At 42.2% G+C, this 17,914-nt stretch overlaps 1 protein-coding gene across 1 annotated transcript in view; it reads right to left on the bottom strand.

Annotated features, from left to right (window-relative positions):
* TTC34 (tetratricopeptide repeat domain 34) overlaps nucleotides 1-17,492 on the bottom strand; it is an 86,764-nt gene extending 69,272 nt beyond the window's left edge. The window contains exons 1-3 of the mRNA XM_056544303.1: nucleotides 17,332-17,492; nucleotides 9,533-11,200; nucleotides 2,156-2,381 (exon numbers count right to left, since the gene is read on the bottom strand). Coding sequence (XP_056400278.1) covers nucleotides 2,156-2,381; nucleotides 9,533-11,133 — 1,827 coding nt within the window. The 5' untranslated portion in view covers nucleotides 11,134-11,200; nucleotides 17,332-17,492. The remainder of the gene's footprint in view (nucleotides 1-2,155; nucleotides 2,382-9,532; nucleotides 11,201-17,331) is intronic.
* Between the last annotated feature and the right edge of the window lie 422 nt (nucleotides 17,493-17,914).

Below are 17,914 nucleotides of genomic sequence, written 5' to 3'. Positions count from 1 at the left end.
GAACTGCGATCTGTCTGCATCAGGAACTGGACCCCCTCGATCAGACATCTTATCCCTTATCTTTTGAATAGGGGATAAGATGTCTAGCAGCTGAGTGCCCCTTTAAAGTCTGATTAATACCGGACTGAAGGAATTAAAGGGTTACTCCGCTCCCCAGCATCCGCAAAATTCAACCTCACACCGGAACATTGAGTTCCTGGACGTTGCCTGAACACGGAAGCCCGCACACAACGTCCAGGAACTCAATGTTCCGGTGTGAGGGGGAATTTTGCGGACGCTGGGGAGCAGAGTAACCCTTTAAGTCATACCACTCCTTCTACATAATCAAGAAGCATGCTGGGATTTAAATTTTAACTTTTTTTTGGCTTCTATAGCGTGGCATAGGCTATTATTAGAGAGTATTGTAGAGGTTCTTGTTTATGCTTTGTGCTTACCTGTGCTACCTGATGTGGCAGGCATGGGAGTATTCAGCCATACTGATTCCAATTCCATCACTGAAATCATTTCCTAATGCTGCCTACATTTCCCATGAACCCCCTGGCTTTGCAGAGAGAGGGGGTGAAGTCTGATCACTGCACCTGGTCATCGAATTAGTCTGCTGCTGCTGGAGATCACCCAGGAGAACTGATTAGACTCATACGTGGGTTGGGGTCAGTTTACACCATATACAGCATTTTCTTATTGGAAGTGTGATTTTAGAGACATATTGTCATGGGATTAAAATGATTGGTTCTATAATTAAAGGGGTACTCCGGTGGAAAACTTTTTTTTTTTTTTTTTTTTTTATGAACTGGTGCCAGAAAGGTAATCAGATTTGTAAATGACTTCTATTAAAAAATCTTAATCCTTCCAGTACTTATTAGATGCTGAATACTACAGAGGAAAAACAGTGCTCTCTGCTGACATCTCTGTCCATTTTAGGAACTGTCCAGAGCAGCATATGTTTGCTATGGGGATTGTCTCCTACTCTGGACAGTTCTTAAAATGGACAGAGATGTCAGCAGAGAGCACTGTGGTCATGATGTCAGCAGAGAGCACTGTGGTCATGATGTCAGCAGAGAGCACTGTGGTCATGATGTCAGCAGAGAGCTCTGTTTTTCCTATGTAGTATTCAGCAGCTAATAAGTGTTGGAAGGATTAAGATTTTTTAATAGAAGTAATATGCAAATCTGTTTAACTTTCTTGCACCAGTTGATAAAAAAAAAAATTCCACCGGAGTACCCCTTTAAGGTGTTTTATGAACATTTAATGCGCTCCCGTATGTAATTCATTTCAATGTGCCGGCCGGAGTTAAACGTTCGTTCCGGTCGGCTCATTTTTGCGCTGAATCGGATCGCTGCTTTCATTTTTAAAGAGACTTGTGAAAAATTAAAGAAGCGATCTGATTGGTTGCTATGGGCAACTGCACCACATTTCCTCTACACAGGTTTTGATAAATCTTCCCCATAGATAGTATGGTTGAAAATGGTCTCAGCATCAAGCGGTACTGCAGCAGCAAACATTTTTTTCTAATCAACCCGTGCCAGAAAATTAAACAGATTTGTAAATGACTTCTATTTAAAAATCTTAATCCTTCCAGTACTTATCAGCTGCTGTATGCTCCAAAGGAAGTTGTGTAGTTCTTTTCTGTCTGACCACAGTGCTCTCTGCTGACACCTCTGTCCATTTCAGAAACTGTCCAGAGAAGGAGGAAATCTCCATAACAAACCTCTCCTGCTCTGAACAGGTCCTGACATGGACAGAGGTGTCAGCAGAGAGCACTGTGGTCAGACAGAAAAGAAATTCAAAAAGAAAATAACTTCCTGTGGAGCATACAGCAGCTGATAAGTACTGGAAAGATTAAGATTTTTTTTTAATAGAAATAATTTACAAATCTTAGAAAAGGGAAGAAAGGGTCCATTCATATACCCTGAAACGCGTCTAGTCAGTTTGCGGACTATCACTGACTGAACTTGGCACTTAATTTACAAATCAGTTTAACTTTGATTTAAAAAAAAATTTTTTTTTTTAAATTCCACCGGATTACACCTTTAAAACTTAACATAACGCTATAACATTTTGCAAACAGGAGTTTGCAAAATGGATAGATATGCTGTGAAAGTAATGGAGCAACGCTGACATCTGCTGGTAGAAAGTACAAATTACATGCATTCACCTGGTTCCCGTCGTAGATAAATCCTTTCTTGAACTGCAACAATGCCAACCTGGCCAGGACTGGGGACCTCTGGGAACTGCTGCTAAGGGCCAAGGAAAGCATCTTGTGAGCTTCTTCGATCCGGTCCATTCGGTAGAGGGCATCGGTACACAGTATCCGGCACACGTCGTCGGTGGGGTCCAGCATCATCAGGAGACTGGCCAGCTGGTGCACCCCTGACACATCACTGAGGAGAACACCAGAAGGGTTAGATCGGATACTGTGATTAGTGCAATATTTTAGTGTGGCGTCCCGGTACTGGACTCGGTCCCCATAGTCAGAGTGCCTCATGCTGATAGGGCTCTCCTGGTGGCATAGTCCCTAGTCGCCTCCTAGTGTTCTTAAAATTTTATATATTTAATATATTATAATGTAGTGAATGTAATGGACAGGACCTTAGGTCACGTGATCAAGGATATTTGTGTTGTATTGGAGGTTAAAAGGGGTATTCCAGGCTAAAAAACTTTTTTTATATATCAATTGGCTCCGGAAAGTGAAACCGATTTGTAAATTATTTCTATAAAAAAATCTTAATCCTTCCAATAGTTATTAGCTTCTGAAGTTGAGTTGCTGTTTTCTGTCTAACTGCTTTCTGATGACTCACGTCCCGGGAGCTGTGCATGTCCTATGGGGATATTTTCCCATCATGCACAGCTCCCGGGATGTGACATCATCATTGAGCAGTTAGCTTCTGAAGTTTTCTGTCTAATAACTATTGGAAGGATTAAGATTTTTTAACCCCTTAACGACGATATTTACGTCCTGCGCCAGCTCCTGCGATATGAAGCGGAATCGCGCCGCGTTCCCGCATCATATCGCGTCGGTCCCGGCGCTCATCAACGGCCGGGACCCGTGGCTAATACCACACATCACCGATCGCGGCGATGTGCGGTATTAACCCTTTAGAAGTGGCGGTCAAAGCTGACCGCCACTTCTAAAGTGAAAGTGACCCGGCTGCTCAGTCGGGCTGTTCGGGACCGCCGCGGTGAAATTGCGGCATCCCGAACAGCTTGCAGGACACCAATCGGCGAATGACTGCTTCGTGCCTGAGATCCAGGCAGGAGCAGTCAAGCGCCGATAACGCTGATCACAGGCGTGTTAATACACGCCTGTGATCTGTGTAAAAGATCAGTGTGTGCAGTGTTATAGGTCCCTATGGGATAACAATGATCAGTATAAGAGATCAGTGTGTGCAGTGTTATAGGTCACTATGGGATAACAATGATCAGTGTGTGCAGTGTTATAGGTCCCTATGGGACCTATAACACTGCAAAAAAAAAGTAAAAAAAAAGTGTTAATAAAGGTCATTTAACCCCTTCCCTGATAAAAGTTTGAATCACCCCCCTTTTCCCATAAAAAAACATAACCGTGTAAAAAAAATAAAATAAATAAACATATGTGGTATCGCCGCGTGCGTAAATGTCCGAACTATAAAAATATATAATTAATTAAACCGCACGGTCAATGGCGTACGTGCAAAAAAATTCCAAAGTCAAAAAAAGCGCATTTTTGGTCACTTTTCATACCATTAAAAAAAATGAATAAAAAGTGATCAAAAAGTCCTATCAAAACAAAAATCATACCGATAAAAACTTCAGATCACGGCGCAAAAAATGAGTTCTCATACCGCCCTGTACGTGGAAAAATAAAAAAGTTATAGGGGTCAGAAGATGACATTTTTAAACATATAAATTTTCCTCCATGTAGTTATGATTTTTTCCAGAAGTGCGACAAAATCACCTATATAAGTAGGGGATCATTTTAACCGTATGGACCTAAAGAATAATGAAGTTACAAAATGGCGTTTTTTCTTCGATTTTGTCGCACAATGATTTTTTTTTCCGTTTCGCCGTGCATTTTTTGGGTAAAATGACTAATGTTACTGCAAAGTAGAATTGGCGACGCAAAAAATAAGCCATAATATGGATTTTTAGGTGGAAAATTGAAAGGGTTATGATTTTTAAAAAGGAGGAAAAAACGAGTCCTTAAGGGGTTAATAGAAGTAATTTACAAATCTGTTTAACTTTCCGGAGCCAGTTGATATATATATATATATATCAAAAAAGTTTTTGCCTGGAATACCCCTTTAAGGACCTTCAGGTCATGTGACTAGGTCATGTGTTATAACCACAGTCCTTTTGTACTAAGACTGACAGGTTTGGGGAACCAAAAAGCTTTGAACCTGCCCCTTAAGGGCGCTGTATCCAATGATCGCTCTCTTTCCTCCGGGATATGACAGCGAGCGGAGCTCTTTACAATTCTACAAGCAAATTAGGACTGAAGCCGACCAATTTCAGCCGCATACTAAACCGTGAGTTTATCCAACTCCATCCTAAAATCCTATGTGACAACTGAACCTAAAATATACCCCTAAATTCAGCGGAACAGCGTAAAGCACGGATTCAAAGCTTATTCCCTACAAGGTCCCAGCCAACCTGTGAGGAGCCTAAATTCCGGTCCTCTTGTAAAGACTGTTGTTAATTGCATCCTGCATAAAATCTGCAGTAAAGTTATTTCAAGTACAATACAATTCCGGCTGTGGAAAATCCTTTATTCCTCCCTATCGTTCCTGGGACAGGTGGCGGTAGGACATATATCTACATTGAGGAAACCCGCACCCTGGCGTTTTGAACTTCTTACATTTGTTTTTTGTTTTATTTAAAAATAAACATTTTCCTTTTTTTTTTTTTAATAGTTCGATTAGGGAACTGGAACATGCTCTTGTTTATACAACATACTGCCATACTTCTGTATTGAAGTGTTTTCTGCTTTTACCATCATCTTTAGTAGAGAGTAGCGAACTGAACCTGTAGCACCTAGATTCGATCCAAACTTTCCTGGGAATACAAACTTCCCTACACAGCAAACCAATTTTGTTATTCACAGCATTTTCTTGCTGCCAAATGCCGACTGCTACGGGGTTTTCCAGGCAGAAGCAGAGAGTTTTTTTCTGGCCATGCGTAAAAAAACGCTGTCTGCTCCTGTCAGCAGTGAGCACAGAAGACACTGGAGAGAAGAGGTTAGTATGTTTTATATTTCTTCAGTTATTACTAACTTTTGTTTCAGGAAGAAGACCAGAAATTCTTCATATGAAGAACAGAAGATACAGATACAGCCTGTTGACAACAGTGGCGCTGTTTCAGAAAAAAAAAAAAGAAGTATATATATATTTTTTGTCTCATAAGGCCCCCCCAAGGCAATATTTCCCATTCAATGTGCCTCCAGCTGTTGCAAAACTACAACTCCCAGCATGCCCGGACAGCCATAGGCTGTGAGGACATGCTGGGAGTTGTAGTTTTGCAACAGCTGGAGGAACACTGGTTAGGAAACACTGCCATTAGGGATTATCCAATCTTTTAAAATAATATGGGGTATTTTAATAATTCAGACTTTTTTTTGGGGATGTAGCAATTAGTGTTGAGCGGCATAGGCCATATTCGAATTCGCGAATATTCGCGAATATATGGACGAATATTCGTCATATATTCGCGAATATTCGCATATTCGTTATATAACCCGGTTTATTTTCGCATATGCGAAAATTAACATGAGTGAATATTGGCATATGCAAAATTAACACGCGTGAAAATTCGCATATGTGAACATTAGCATATGTTAATTTTCGCATATGCGAATTTTCGCACGCCAGTCTCACACAGTAGTATTAGAGCCTTCTTTACACCACACAAGCTGGAAGCAGAGAGGGGTGATCACTGTGATGTGTACTGTGAAGAAAAAAAAAAACAAAAAAAAACAATATTCGTAATTACGAATATATAGCGCTATATTCGCGAAATTCGCGAATTCGCGAATATGCGATATTCGCGAATAATATTCGAATTGCGAATATTCGCGAGCAACACTAGTAGCAATAGCAATTATATTTGTTTTTTTATTGTTTAGATATTTTTATATCATATACTGTATGAAAAAAGGGTGTTTTGAACTTCTTACATTTGTTTTTTGTTTTATTTAAAAATAAAAATGTTTCCTTTATTTTATTATTATTATTATTATTATTATTTTTTTTTTATAGTTCGATTAGGGAACTGGAATATGCTCTTGTTTAAATAACATACTGCCATACTTCTGTATTGAAGTGTTTTCTGCTGTTACCATCATCTTTAGTAGAGAGTAGCGAACTGAACCTGTAGAACCTAGATTCGTTCCAAACTTCCCTGGGAACACAAACTTCCCTACACAGCAAACCAATTCTGTTATTCACAGCATTTTCTTGCTGCCAAATGCCGACTGCTACGGGGTTTCCCAGGCAGAAGCAGAAAGGCTGTCTGCTCCTGTCGGCAGTGAGCACAGAAGACACTGGAGAGAAGAGGTTAGTATGTTTTATATTTCTCTAGTTATTACTAACTTTTGTTTCAGGAAGAAGACCAGAAATTCTTCAGATGAAGAACAGAAGAAACATTTTTTTTTTTACTTCATACAAGGGTTAAAGGGGTTTTCCAGGAAAAAAAACGTTTTTATATATATCAACTGGCTCCAGAAACTTAAACAGATTTGTAAATTACTTCTATTAAAAAATCTTAATCCTTTCAATAATTATCAGCTACTGAAGTTGAGTTGTTGTTTTCTGTCTGGCAACAGTGCTCTCTGCTGACATCTCTGCTTGTCTCAGGAACTGCACAGAGTAGAAGAGGTTTGCTATGGGGATTTGCTTCTAAACTGGGCGGTTCCTGAGACACGTGTCATCAGAGAGCACTTAGACAGAAAAGAACAACTCAACTTCAGCAGCTCATAAGTACTGAAAGGATTAAGATTTTTTTAATAGAAGTAATTTACAAATCTGTTTAACTTTCTGGAGCCAGTTGATATATTAAAAAAAAAGTTTTTTTCCTGTCTAACCCCTTTAATGAGGGGTCTCCAGGTTTCAATCAAGTTTTTTTTTTTTTTTTACCTGGTGTATTTTTTTCTTCACCTGAAGCAGGTCAGATATTAGGTGTAACATCACTCTGTCCCCAGCTGCTATAAAACCTCTCTCAGAACCCCACAGTTGCATTAAAAAGTGGGGGGACAGAAGAAGCCCCTCCTACAGATGCTACTGTTGCTAATGGCTGAGACATCAAGGAGGTCAATTGTCCGGGATCTGAGTTATCTCCAATCCTGGCTGCTGTAGGAACATGTGACACGTAAAATAGACATGTGACATGCAGAGCCACCTCGGATCCTGTGTCCATGCAACATTGTCCCTGTGCACATCTGCTGTACATGAATACCAGACGTGGCCAAGGGGATACATGAGATTGAACTGAATCCAGTATCTGCTAAATCAACTCATCCCTTGCATTCCCATGGGTACATTGGGGGGTCACACTGTAATATCCTTTAGATATAACTAATTGCTTAACTGCATAGTGTTTTTATATGCAACAAGAAGCTTATGGGCCCAGTACAACATCTACAACAGTGCCCAGCCCCCCCCCCATTCCAACCGGTGTGTCATACTGGGACTAAAGGGGGAACGTTTCTCTTTGAGGAGAGCGTCATAAAGACAAGACTTATAGACCATTGCAGAAAGGATTTGCAAAGCAACTCTCACACTAGTTTTTCAGGTTCCTTTACCTTTAAGTCAGGGTTTCCCTCCAGTTGGGAGTCTTGGAAACTAACTGGGAATGTATGCAAAGCCTCACTTACCAGGCAGCCCCCTGCTCTGCACTGACAAGGGGCAAAACCCAGCAATGGTCTGCCGATTGGTTTTCTTTCATTTAGGAGAGATCTCTGGTTTGCATACATTCCCAGTCAGTTTCCATAAATCCTAGTTGAGTGAAACACTGACTTAAAGGGAAAGCCTCCTGAAAAGTGGCGTGAGAACTGATTTGCATTTGCTTTCTCACCTCATTTATAATACTGATGATAAGTTAAAGGTATACTGGATAAATGAACGATACAGGGTGGAGCCGAAGGATTAAATGAGCTTTGTAATTTTAAAGTCTTTTTATAGAGTTTGTATCTTTTGTAATGCCTTTTACTAATCATAATGATAGTAGCGTAAAGTGCGTTTTATATTAACCTCTAATATACCAAGGTATGTTGTAACAGGTATTTAAAGGGGTATTCCAGGAAAAATTTTGTTTTTTTTACATCAACTGGCTCCAGAAAGTTAAACAGATTTGTAAATGACTTCTATTAAAAAAATCTTAATCCTTCCAATAATTATCAGCTGCTGAAGTTGAGTTGTTGTTTTCTGTCTGCCAACAGTGCTCTCTGCTGACATCTCTGCTTGCCTCGGGAACTGCACAGAGTAGAAGAGGTTTGCTATGGGGATTTGTTTCTAAACCGGGCGGTTCCTGAGACATGTCATCAGAGAGCACTTAGACAGAAAGGAACAACTCAACTTCAGCAGCTCATAAGCACTAGGATTAAGATTTTTTAATAGAAGTAATTTACAAATCGGTTTAACTTTCTGGAGCCAGTTGATATATTAAAAAAAAGTTTTTTTTCCTGGATAACCCCTTTAAGTCATCTCCAGCTGTTAGTCTAAGCATATAATTAAGGGGATCCTCCCCAAAACGTAGTGTCAGGCTCGGCTACGGACGTGGATGCAATGGCTCTGTACTCCTACCTAATGGAATATATGCTATAAAGCTGGAAAAATGGAAAATTAAAAACAAGAAATAAATGAAAAAATGTCTGAAACAGGTTTGTGAATTCCTCTTTTCAATTCATTGTTTGTCGCATCCTCTGTACATTAAGTAAGAACTTTAAAGGGGCACTCCGGAGGAAAACTTTCTTTTTTTTACATCAACTGGTGCCAGAAAGTTAAACAGATTTGTAAATTACATCTATTAAATTTTTTTAATCCTTACAGTACTTATTAGCTGCTGAATACTACAGAGGAAATGCTTTTCTTTTTGGAACACAGCGCTCTCTGCTGACATCACAAGCACAGTGCTCTCTGCTGACACCTCTGTCCATTTTAGGAACTGTCCAGAGCAGTATATCTTTGCTATGGGGATTTTCTCCTACTCTGGACATTTCTTAAAATGGACAGAGAGCACTGTGCTCGTGATTCAGCAGAGAGCTCTGTGTTCCAAAAAGAAAAGAATTTGCTCTGTAGTATTCAGCAGCTAATAAGTACTGGAAGTTTTAAGATTTTTTAATAGAAGTAATTTACAAATCTGTTTACCTTTCTGGCATCAGTTGATTTAAAAAAAAAAAAAAAAAAAAGTTTTCCACCGGAGTACCCCTTTAAGTCCCATCAGATAGCTTGGCCTGGTGCACCTCTATAAATATATGTATCATATATTTATATCAATTCTTTATTTAATTTTAAGAGCAAAAGATAAAATATGTATCATATATTTATACCTAATTGGTCCTTACCATTCTTCGGAGGAGTCTTCGTCATGCTCCTCAGTATTAGTTTTGTTTGATGATCCATGTTCTTTGGTACTGGGCTTCATGTGCAGCATCTTCTCACCTTCCTCCTGTAGGACCTTGTATAGAAGGCCTCTTTGGTTCCAGGGCACATAGGTTTTTATTGTCAGTAACGTTTCATCAAGCTTGAGCTTACAGGCAGTAACATAGTCCAGGGCGGTCAGATAGGTGCTTCCACGTACCATCCGGATAAGTCCTCTCCCACAGAGGGCCCTCACACAACTAGAAGGATGCGGCATCTCGTCCTCTATAATCTTCTGAAAGTCTTTTAGGGCCGGCTGATGTTCATTACTGTGAAAGTGACAAAAGCCTCTTAAGACGTATAACGTGTTTTGATAAGTCTTTGTCTCCGAGTTGATCAACTGGTTGCAAATATCGAGACAGGTGCGGAAGTCTCTAGTAAGGAGTTTGCAGTCTGCAAGACACACGTTCATCTCCCGTCTACTTTCTGTAGAGCATTGGATTAAAAACTCCAGAGCCTGTATGATTGGTAAGAGAAGTTCCGTACCGGTGTCAGTCCTCAACTCCGTCCGAGCTCGTATGGCTTCCCTGAAGTCTCCAAACTCTGTTTCGATGCAGGTCTTGGAACGTTCCATTACTCTAGCCATGTCTGCACTGGAGAAGATGTCCATGAACCGTCTCCTGGCATGGCCAGGGCTGATTCTGAAGGCCTCAGCTAAGTCCTGCACCATTTCTTTGGTCCGGCAGCCTAAAGAGTAGTAGGCCGCTGCACGGTCCACCAATAACAAAGAAATCTTCTCCTCCTTAAGTTTAGTCTCCAACGACAAGGCCTCAATGGCCCTTGAATATACAGCTATACACTCCTCAAACTTACATTCCTCAAAGAGATGAGCAGCTTGGGATTTACATATCTGAAGGTCATCGGGAGCCAAGGCAACAAGAAAGTTATAACAGTCATGAAGGAAGACATTTCCATTGCCTTCCATGTTATTGTTCTCGTAAGACGAGATGTAGCTATGGAAGGCATTTATGACCTGGGGCAGGTGGTCTCTTTGCTTAGTACAGATGTATTGCTTCGCTTCCTCCTTGTACTTTGTAAAAACTTGGACATAATCAATAACCCCATTTCTGGAATGAGTTTGAGACAGGATCCAGGCAAGACCTCTGGTCAACTGAAGTTCTAACGAGTGCTGTGGGTGTGTGTTCAGTAAGGCATTACATCTCATCACCACGTCTTCATAGCGCCCACTTTTTAGGAATGTGCGCATCTTGAACAAGGAAGCAGGAAAGTTATTAGGATAGAGCGTAGAGAGGAAGACGGCTGCTATCCCTGGGTTCAGCGAGACGATGGCCATGCCGTCACATTTGATTTTTGGTATCTGGCTTTCTCCTAGGCACCATTTCTCTAGAGTTGTAGTTACAGAACGGTACTGCCCATCGTCTAGAGATTTTACTCTCTGAAGGGCAATGGGCGCATTACAGCTAAAAGCCGCCATATAGAACGCTGATGCCAAGAAATGTTCATCATTCAGAAGATGCTGGTGGGCTTCACGGCACAGTCGACTGGGGACGTCTTGACCGGACATCTTTATTCCTTGGTGGCTAAGCAAATGTCTTGAAACATGGCTTCATCGTCTGACATTAAACCTAATTCTAGAAAGAAAGCCAAAATAAGTCACTTGTCCCGATCCTATATACCACAAATGAAGACTTAAAAAAAAAAGGGCTCCACTGTCTAATACAGGATACCAGAATTATACCAGGAGAAATCAAGTGCGGGGACAGTCTGCACCTCCAGCATATAATATACAGTTTCCTAATGATATATAATGTTACTATAATGGGTTCAGAAGTATTTTATTAACAGAATGCTCACAGCTGACATTTAATGTGGATAAGTGAAAGATAAAGCACCTGGGGCGTAAAAACCCTCGGGCAGAATATAGAATATTTGACACAGTCCTGACCTCAGTATCTGACGAAAGGGATTTAGGAGTAATTATTCCAGAAGACTAATAGGTAGGAAGAAAATGTAATAGAGCAGCAGGAAATGCCAGCAGAATGCTTGGATGTATAGGGAGAGGTATAAGCAGTAGAAAGGGAGAAGTGCTCATGGGTGTATATGGAGAGGTATAAGCAGTAGAAAGAGAGAAGTGCTCATGGGTGTATAGGGAGAGGTATAAGCAGTAGAAAGAGTGAAGTGCTCATGGATGTATAGGGAGAGGTATAAGCAGTAGAGAGAAGTGCTCATGGGTGTATAGGGAGAGGTATAAGCAGTAGAAAGAGAGAAGTGCTCATGGGTGTATAGGGAGAGGTATAAGCAGTAGAAAGAGAGAAGTGCTCATGGGTGTATAGGGAGAGGTATAAGCAGTAGAAAGAGAGAAGTGCTCATGGGTGTATAGGGAGAGGTATAAGCAGTAGAAAGTTCTCATGATGATGTACAGAACACTGGTGAGACCTCACTTGGAATATTGTGCGCAGTACTTGAGGCCGTATCTCCAGAAGGATATAGATATTCTAGAGAGAGTTCAGAGAAGATACTAAACTAGTACATGGATTGCAGGATAAAACTTACCAGGAAAGGTTAAAGGACCTTAACATGTATAGAAGAAAGAAGAGACAGAGGGAGATGATAGAGACTTTATATACATAAAGGGAATCGACACAATAAAGGAGGAGAGGAGATTCAAAAGAAGAAAAACTACCACAAGAGGACATAGTTATAAATTAGAGGGGAAGGTTTCTGCAGTAATATCAGGAAGTATCACTTTACTGAGAGAGTAGTGGATGCATGGAATAGCCTTCCTGCAGAAGTGGTCGCTGCAAATACAGTGGAGTTTAAACATGCATGGGATAAGCATAAGGCTATCCTCCATATAAGATAGGGATAAGCATAAGGCTATCCTCCATATAAGATAGGGATAAGCATAAGGCTATCCTTCATATAAGATAGGGATAAGCATAAGGCTATCCTCCATATAAGATAGGGTCTGGGACTATTCATAAGATTCAGATTATTGGGCAGACTAGATGGGCCAAATGGTTCTTATCTGCTGACACATTCTATGTTTCTATGGACATAGGGCTTGGGCTGCTAATATCTGGGCACCAGGGATTGGGTGCTGGAAAGCAGGGTAAAGCTGTAACCCTGGCACCCCAACACATCTAACATCTTGGGCACAGTTCATGCCCTGTTAGCTCCTCTAGGTTCATCAACCATTAGGGATTGAAAAACAGAGCCAATAGACATGGGGCACATAGAGATAACTGGACACCAGGAACTGTGACATTAAAGGGTTAGTCTGGCAAAACGAATGTATCCCCTATCCACAGGGTGGGGGAGACGTGTCCGATCGTGTGGGAATGGGGGGTCGGTCAGACCGCAAGGACTCCACACGGTCTCCTACCCAGCTCCCTGGCTCTCTGAGAGGAGCATGTGCTACAGACGGTCCATTCATGTCTATGGCAGTATCGGTGATGCCCAAGTACAGCACTCGCGTCTCTTTGTCTCTCCCATAGAAATGAATGGAGAACATGCCGTCTGCAGCACCCGCTCCTGTCAGAAAGCTGGGGTACGGAGCAGGAGATCGTGGAGGGTTCCAGTGGTCAGAGCCCCGCGATCAGACACGTATCCCCTATCCTGTGAATAGGGGATATGTTTTTTTCGCTGGACTAACCCTTTAAAGGAATACTGCAGCCTTAGAGAACGTATGTCCTATTCTCAGGATAGGGCATAAGTGTCTGATCAAGTGTCTGACTGCTGCGATCCCCTGCGATTTCCTGTATGGGGACCCAGCTCTGCGCGACTAATGCCAATGATGTCGACCTCACTAAGAGGTCCACAGACACGCCCCCTTAATGAAGCTCTATGAGAGGGGGGGGGGGGTGCACGAATGCTGAAACTCCGCCTTTCCCATAGAGATACATAGAGGGGGCGTGTCGGCCGCAGTATCATGCACGGGGAGAGCTGCGGCAGAGTCGGGGCCCCATACAGGAGATTGCGCTGTTTAAAGCAGCAGTACTCCTTTAAATCAGTGAACTACAAGGACTAGGACACTTAGCCACGGGATACAAAGTACTGGGCACTAAACCACTGAACACCAGAAACTGGGACACTAAAACCCTGGGTACCAAGGGCTGGGACACTAAACAACTGGAATCTGGGGCTGAGACACTAAACCATGCAAAGGGGGAGGGCAGGAGGCAGAAAGGGCTCAGCTTTGCATGGAGGCCCCTGCACACCATCCTCACTTAACCCCTTAAGGACTCAGCCCATTTTGGCCTTAAGGACTCAGACAATTACATTTTTACGTTTTCATTTTTTCCTCCTCGCCTTCTAAAAATCATAACTCTTTTATATTTTCATCCACAGACTAGTATGAGGGCTTGTTTTTTGCGCGACCAGTTGTCCTTTGTAATGACATCACTCATTATATCATAAAATGTATGGCGCAATCAAAAAACACTATTTTTGTGGGGAAATTAAAACGAAAAACGCAATTTTGCTAATTTTGGAAGGTTTTGTTTTCACGCCGTACAATTTATGGTAAAAATGACGTGTGTTCTTTATTCTGAGGGTCAATACGATTAAAATGATACCCATTATTATATACTTTTATATTATTGTTGCGCTTAAAAAAAATCACAAACTTTTTAACCAAATTAGTACGTTTATAATCCCTTTATTTTGATGACCTCTAACTTTTTTATTTGTCCGTATAAGTGGCGGTATGGGGGCTCATTTTTTGCGCCATGATCTGTACTTTTTTTTGATGCCACATTTGCATATAAAAAACTTTTAATACATTTTTTATAATTTTTTTTAAATAAAATGTATTAAAAAAGTAGGAATTTTGGACTTTTTTTATTTTTTTTCGTTCACGCCGTTCACCGTACGGGATCATTAACATTTTATTTTAATAGATCGGACATTTACGCACGCGGCGATACCAAATATGTCTATAAAAAATGTTTTTTACGCTTTTTGGGGGTAAAATAGGAAAAAACGGACGTTTTACTTTTTTATTGGGGGAGGGGATTTTTCACTTTTTTTTTACTTTTACATTTTTTTTTTACACTTGAATAGTCCCCATAGGGGACTATTCATAGCAATACCATGATTGCTAATACTGATCTGTTCTATGTATAGGACATAGAACAGATCAGTATTATCGGTCATCTGCTCTGGTCTGCTCGATCACAGACCAGAGCAGGAGACGCCGGGAGCCGCACGGAGGAAGGAGAGGGGACCTCCGTGCGGCGTTATGAATGATCGGATCCCCGCAGCAGCGCTGCGGGCGATCCGATCGTTCATTTAAATCGCGAACTGCCGCAGATGCCGGGATCTGTATTGATCCCGGCACCTGAGGGGTTAATGGCGGACGCCCGCGAGATCCCGGGCGTCGGCCATTGCCGGCGGGTCCCTGGCTGCGATCAGCAGCCGGGATCAGCCGCGCATGACACGGGCATCGCTCCGATGCCCGCGGTTATGCTTAGGACGTAAATGTACGTCCTGGTGCGTTAAGTACCACCTCACCAGGACGTACATTTACGTCCTGCGTCCTTAAGGGGTTAAAGGGGTACTCCGGTGGAAAACTTTTTTTTTTTTTTTTATAAACTGGGGCCAGAAAGTTAAACAGATTTGTAAATTACTTCTATTAAAAAAAAATCTTAATCCTTCCAGTACTTATTAGCTGCTGAATACTACAGAGGAAATTGTTTTCTTTTTGGAACACAGAGCTCTCTGCTGAAATCACAAGCACAGTGCTCTCTGCTGACATCTCTGTCCATTTTAAGAACTGTCCAGAGTTGGAGAAAATCCCCATAGCAAACATATGCTGCTCTGGACAGTTCCTAAAATGGACAGAGATGTCAGCAGAGAGCACTGTGTTCCAAAAAGAAAATAATTTCCTCTGTAGTATTCAGCAGCTAATAAGTACTGGAAGGATAAAACATTTTTTAATAGAAGTAATTTACAAATCTGTTTAACTTTCTGGCACCAGTTGATTTAAAAAAATAAAATAAAAAGTTTTCCAGTAGAGGACCCCTTTAAGGGCCGACTTGCGACACCTAAAGTCGCAGAAATATACACCACCTCCATAGTAGTTACAGTAAATCCAATATTGTTAACAACAATACTCTTGGAAAATCCAGCGAACTTAAAATGGGCGGAGCTTTACACATACACGGCGTACCAAAGCGCCGTACACAGTAAATCCCCCACAATAAGTGGGATCAAGGGGATGGAGTTCCCGTGATACTGTTTTGCTCTCATCCTCTTATGAACAAGAACCAAATCTACATTCTTTGTTGTAGTTTTGGACAATAAAATCTTCATTTTATTCAAATGAGCGGCAACAAGAAAGAGCTGTGCGGGTAAGTAACAAGATAATTAATAATAATAGTAATGATAATAATAATATTTAATAATAATAATATATGTCATCTTTTACTTTAATGGGGTACTCGGCCCACAGATACCTTATCCCCTATCCAAAGTATAGGGAATAAGATGTCTGATCGCGGGGGTCCCGCCCCCTTCAATCTCCGTGCAGCACGCTGCATTCTAAACAGTAATGCTGGGTTGCAACAGCGGGAGACGTGACATCACGCCCCACCCCCTCCATTCATGGAGATCACAGGGGTTCCCAGCAGCAAGACCCCCACGATCAGACATCTTATCCCCTATACTTTGGATAGGGGATAAGATATCTGTGGGCGGAGTATCCCTTTAAAGGGGTACTCCAGCCCTAAGACATCTCCTCCCCTATCCAAAGGATGGGGGTCCCGCCACGGAGTACCGCCGTAATCTTGCATTCGGCACCCACCTCTTTGAGCTGCGCGCCGCGATGCCAACTCACAAACTGCCGGGTGCCGACCACGGGGCTGGAGTATCGTGACATTGGAGTATCGTTACATAACGACTCCGCCCCTGTGTGATGTCAAGCCCCGCCCCCACTATGCAAGTCTATGGGAGGGGGCGTGACGGACGTCACGCCCCCTCCCATAGACTTGCATAGCGGGGGCGGGGCTTGACGTTACACGGGGGCAGATGTCACGATACTCGGATGTCACGATACTCCGGCCCCGTGGTCGGCACCCGGCAGTTTGTGAGTTGGCATTGCGGCGTGCAGCTCAAAGAGATTGGTGCCGAATGCAAGATTGTGGCGGTACTCCGCGGCGGGACCCCCAGAGGTCAGACATCTTATCCCCTATCCTTTGGATAGGGGATAAGATGTCTTAGGGCTGGAGTACCCCTTTAAGAAGTGTATTTCAAAGGAATGGGAAATGTAAAGGAAGGACTTATCCCAAAAAAAAAAAAAAAAAACACAACCCAAAAAAGAGACGTTTTTTATACAAATTAAACTAGTTACCCGCGGCTGTCCGGACATGCTGGGAGTTGTAGTTTTGCAACAGCTGGAGGCACCCTGGTTAGGAAACACTACCTTAATGTAGCAAAATCTTCTCAGTCTGGACTGTGTCAGCCTTTCCCTTTCACTATGAACCCCTCCCCCATAGGCAGTCGCTTTCTTCGGGACCCTTCATCCCCCTATAATCCCCCTCTAGGCCATTGTTCTCTTATGTCCATTTTCTGCCCTATAACTATACGTTTTTAATATTCTTTATACCGTCCGTTCCCAAAAACCTCAACGTGATGTAAAAGTGTCCGGTAGAACCGCAAAGTTACAAAGTATCAGTGTTGTTTGTGCTCTTCTTAGAACAAAGCAAAACAAAGAGACACAATGGGGGCCGTCTGATACATTGTATCCATTGTATTTACTTACATGCAGTTCCTGGACCCCCCTGGAGCTGATATCAGGACTTGCAGGATGCTGGTAGTTGTAGTGCTGATCCGTCTGCGATCACTGGAGTCTATAGTGCAGGATCTTGTAGGAGATATAATAGGTCAGGTAGGTGATCCTCATCCTGGAGGTTTCAGGCGCCACAGCTGCTCCTCCTATGTGTCTTGTTGCCTAAGCGACAGTAAACACTAGTGTAAGCTGCTGTTTGCACACACCCCGCTGCTTCTGCTGTCTTGCAAGGAACTCTGCAGGGACAATGCAACAGCCAGTGACTGCACAAGCCCAGAGCTTTCTATTCGAGAGGAGCGAATTTACAGTAAATTCGATTCGTCACGAACTTCTCGGCTCGGCAGTTGATGACTTATCCTGCATAAATAAGTTCGGCTTTCAGGTGCTCCCGTGGGCTGGAAAAGGTGGATACAGTCCTAGGAGACTCTTTCCTAGGACTGTATCCACCTTTTACAGCCCACCGGAGCACCGGAAAGCTGAACTAATTTATGCAGGATAAGTCATCAACTGCCGAGCCGAGAAGTTCGTGACGAATCGAATTTACTGTAAATTCGCT

Source organism: Hyla sarda, chromosome 10, assembly GCF_029499605.1.
Source record: "Hyla sarda isolate aHylSar1 chromosome 10, aHylSar1.hap1, whole genome shotgun sequence".
Lineage (NCBI taxonomy): Eukaryota > Metazoa > Chordata > Amphibia > Anura > Hylidae > Hyla > Hyla sarda.
This window is presented reverse-complemented; position numbering and strand designations above follow the sequence as displayed.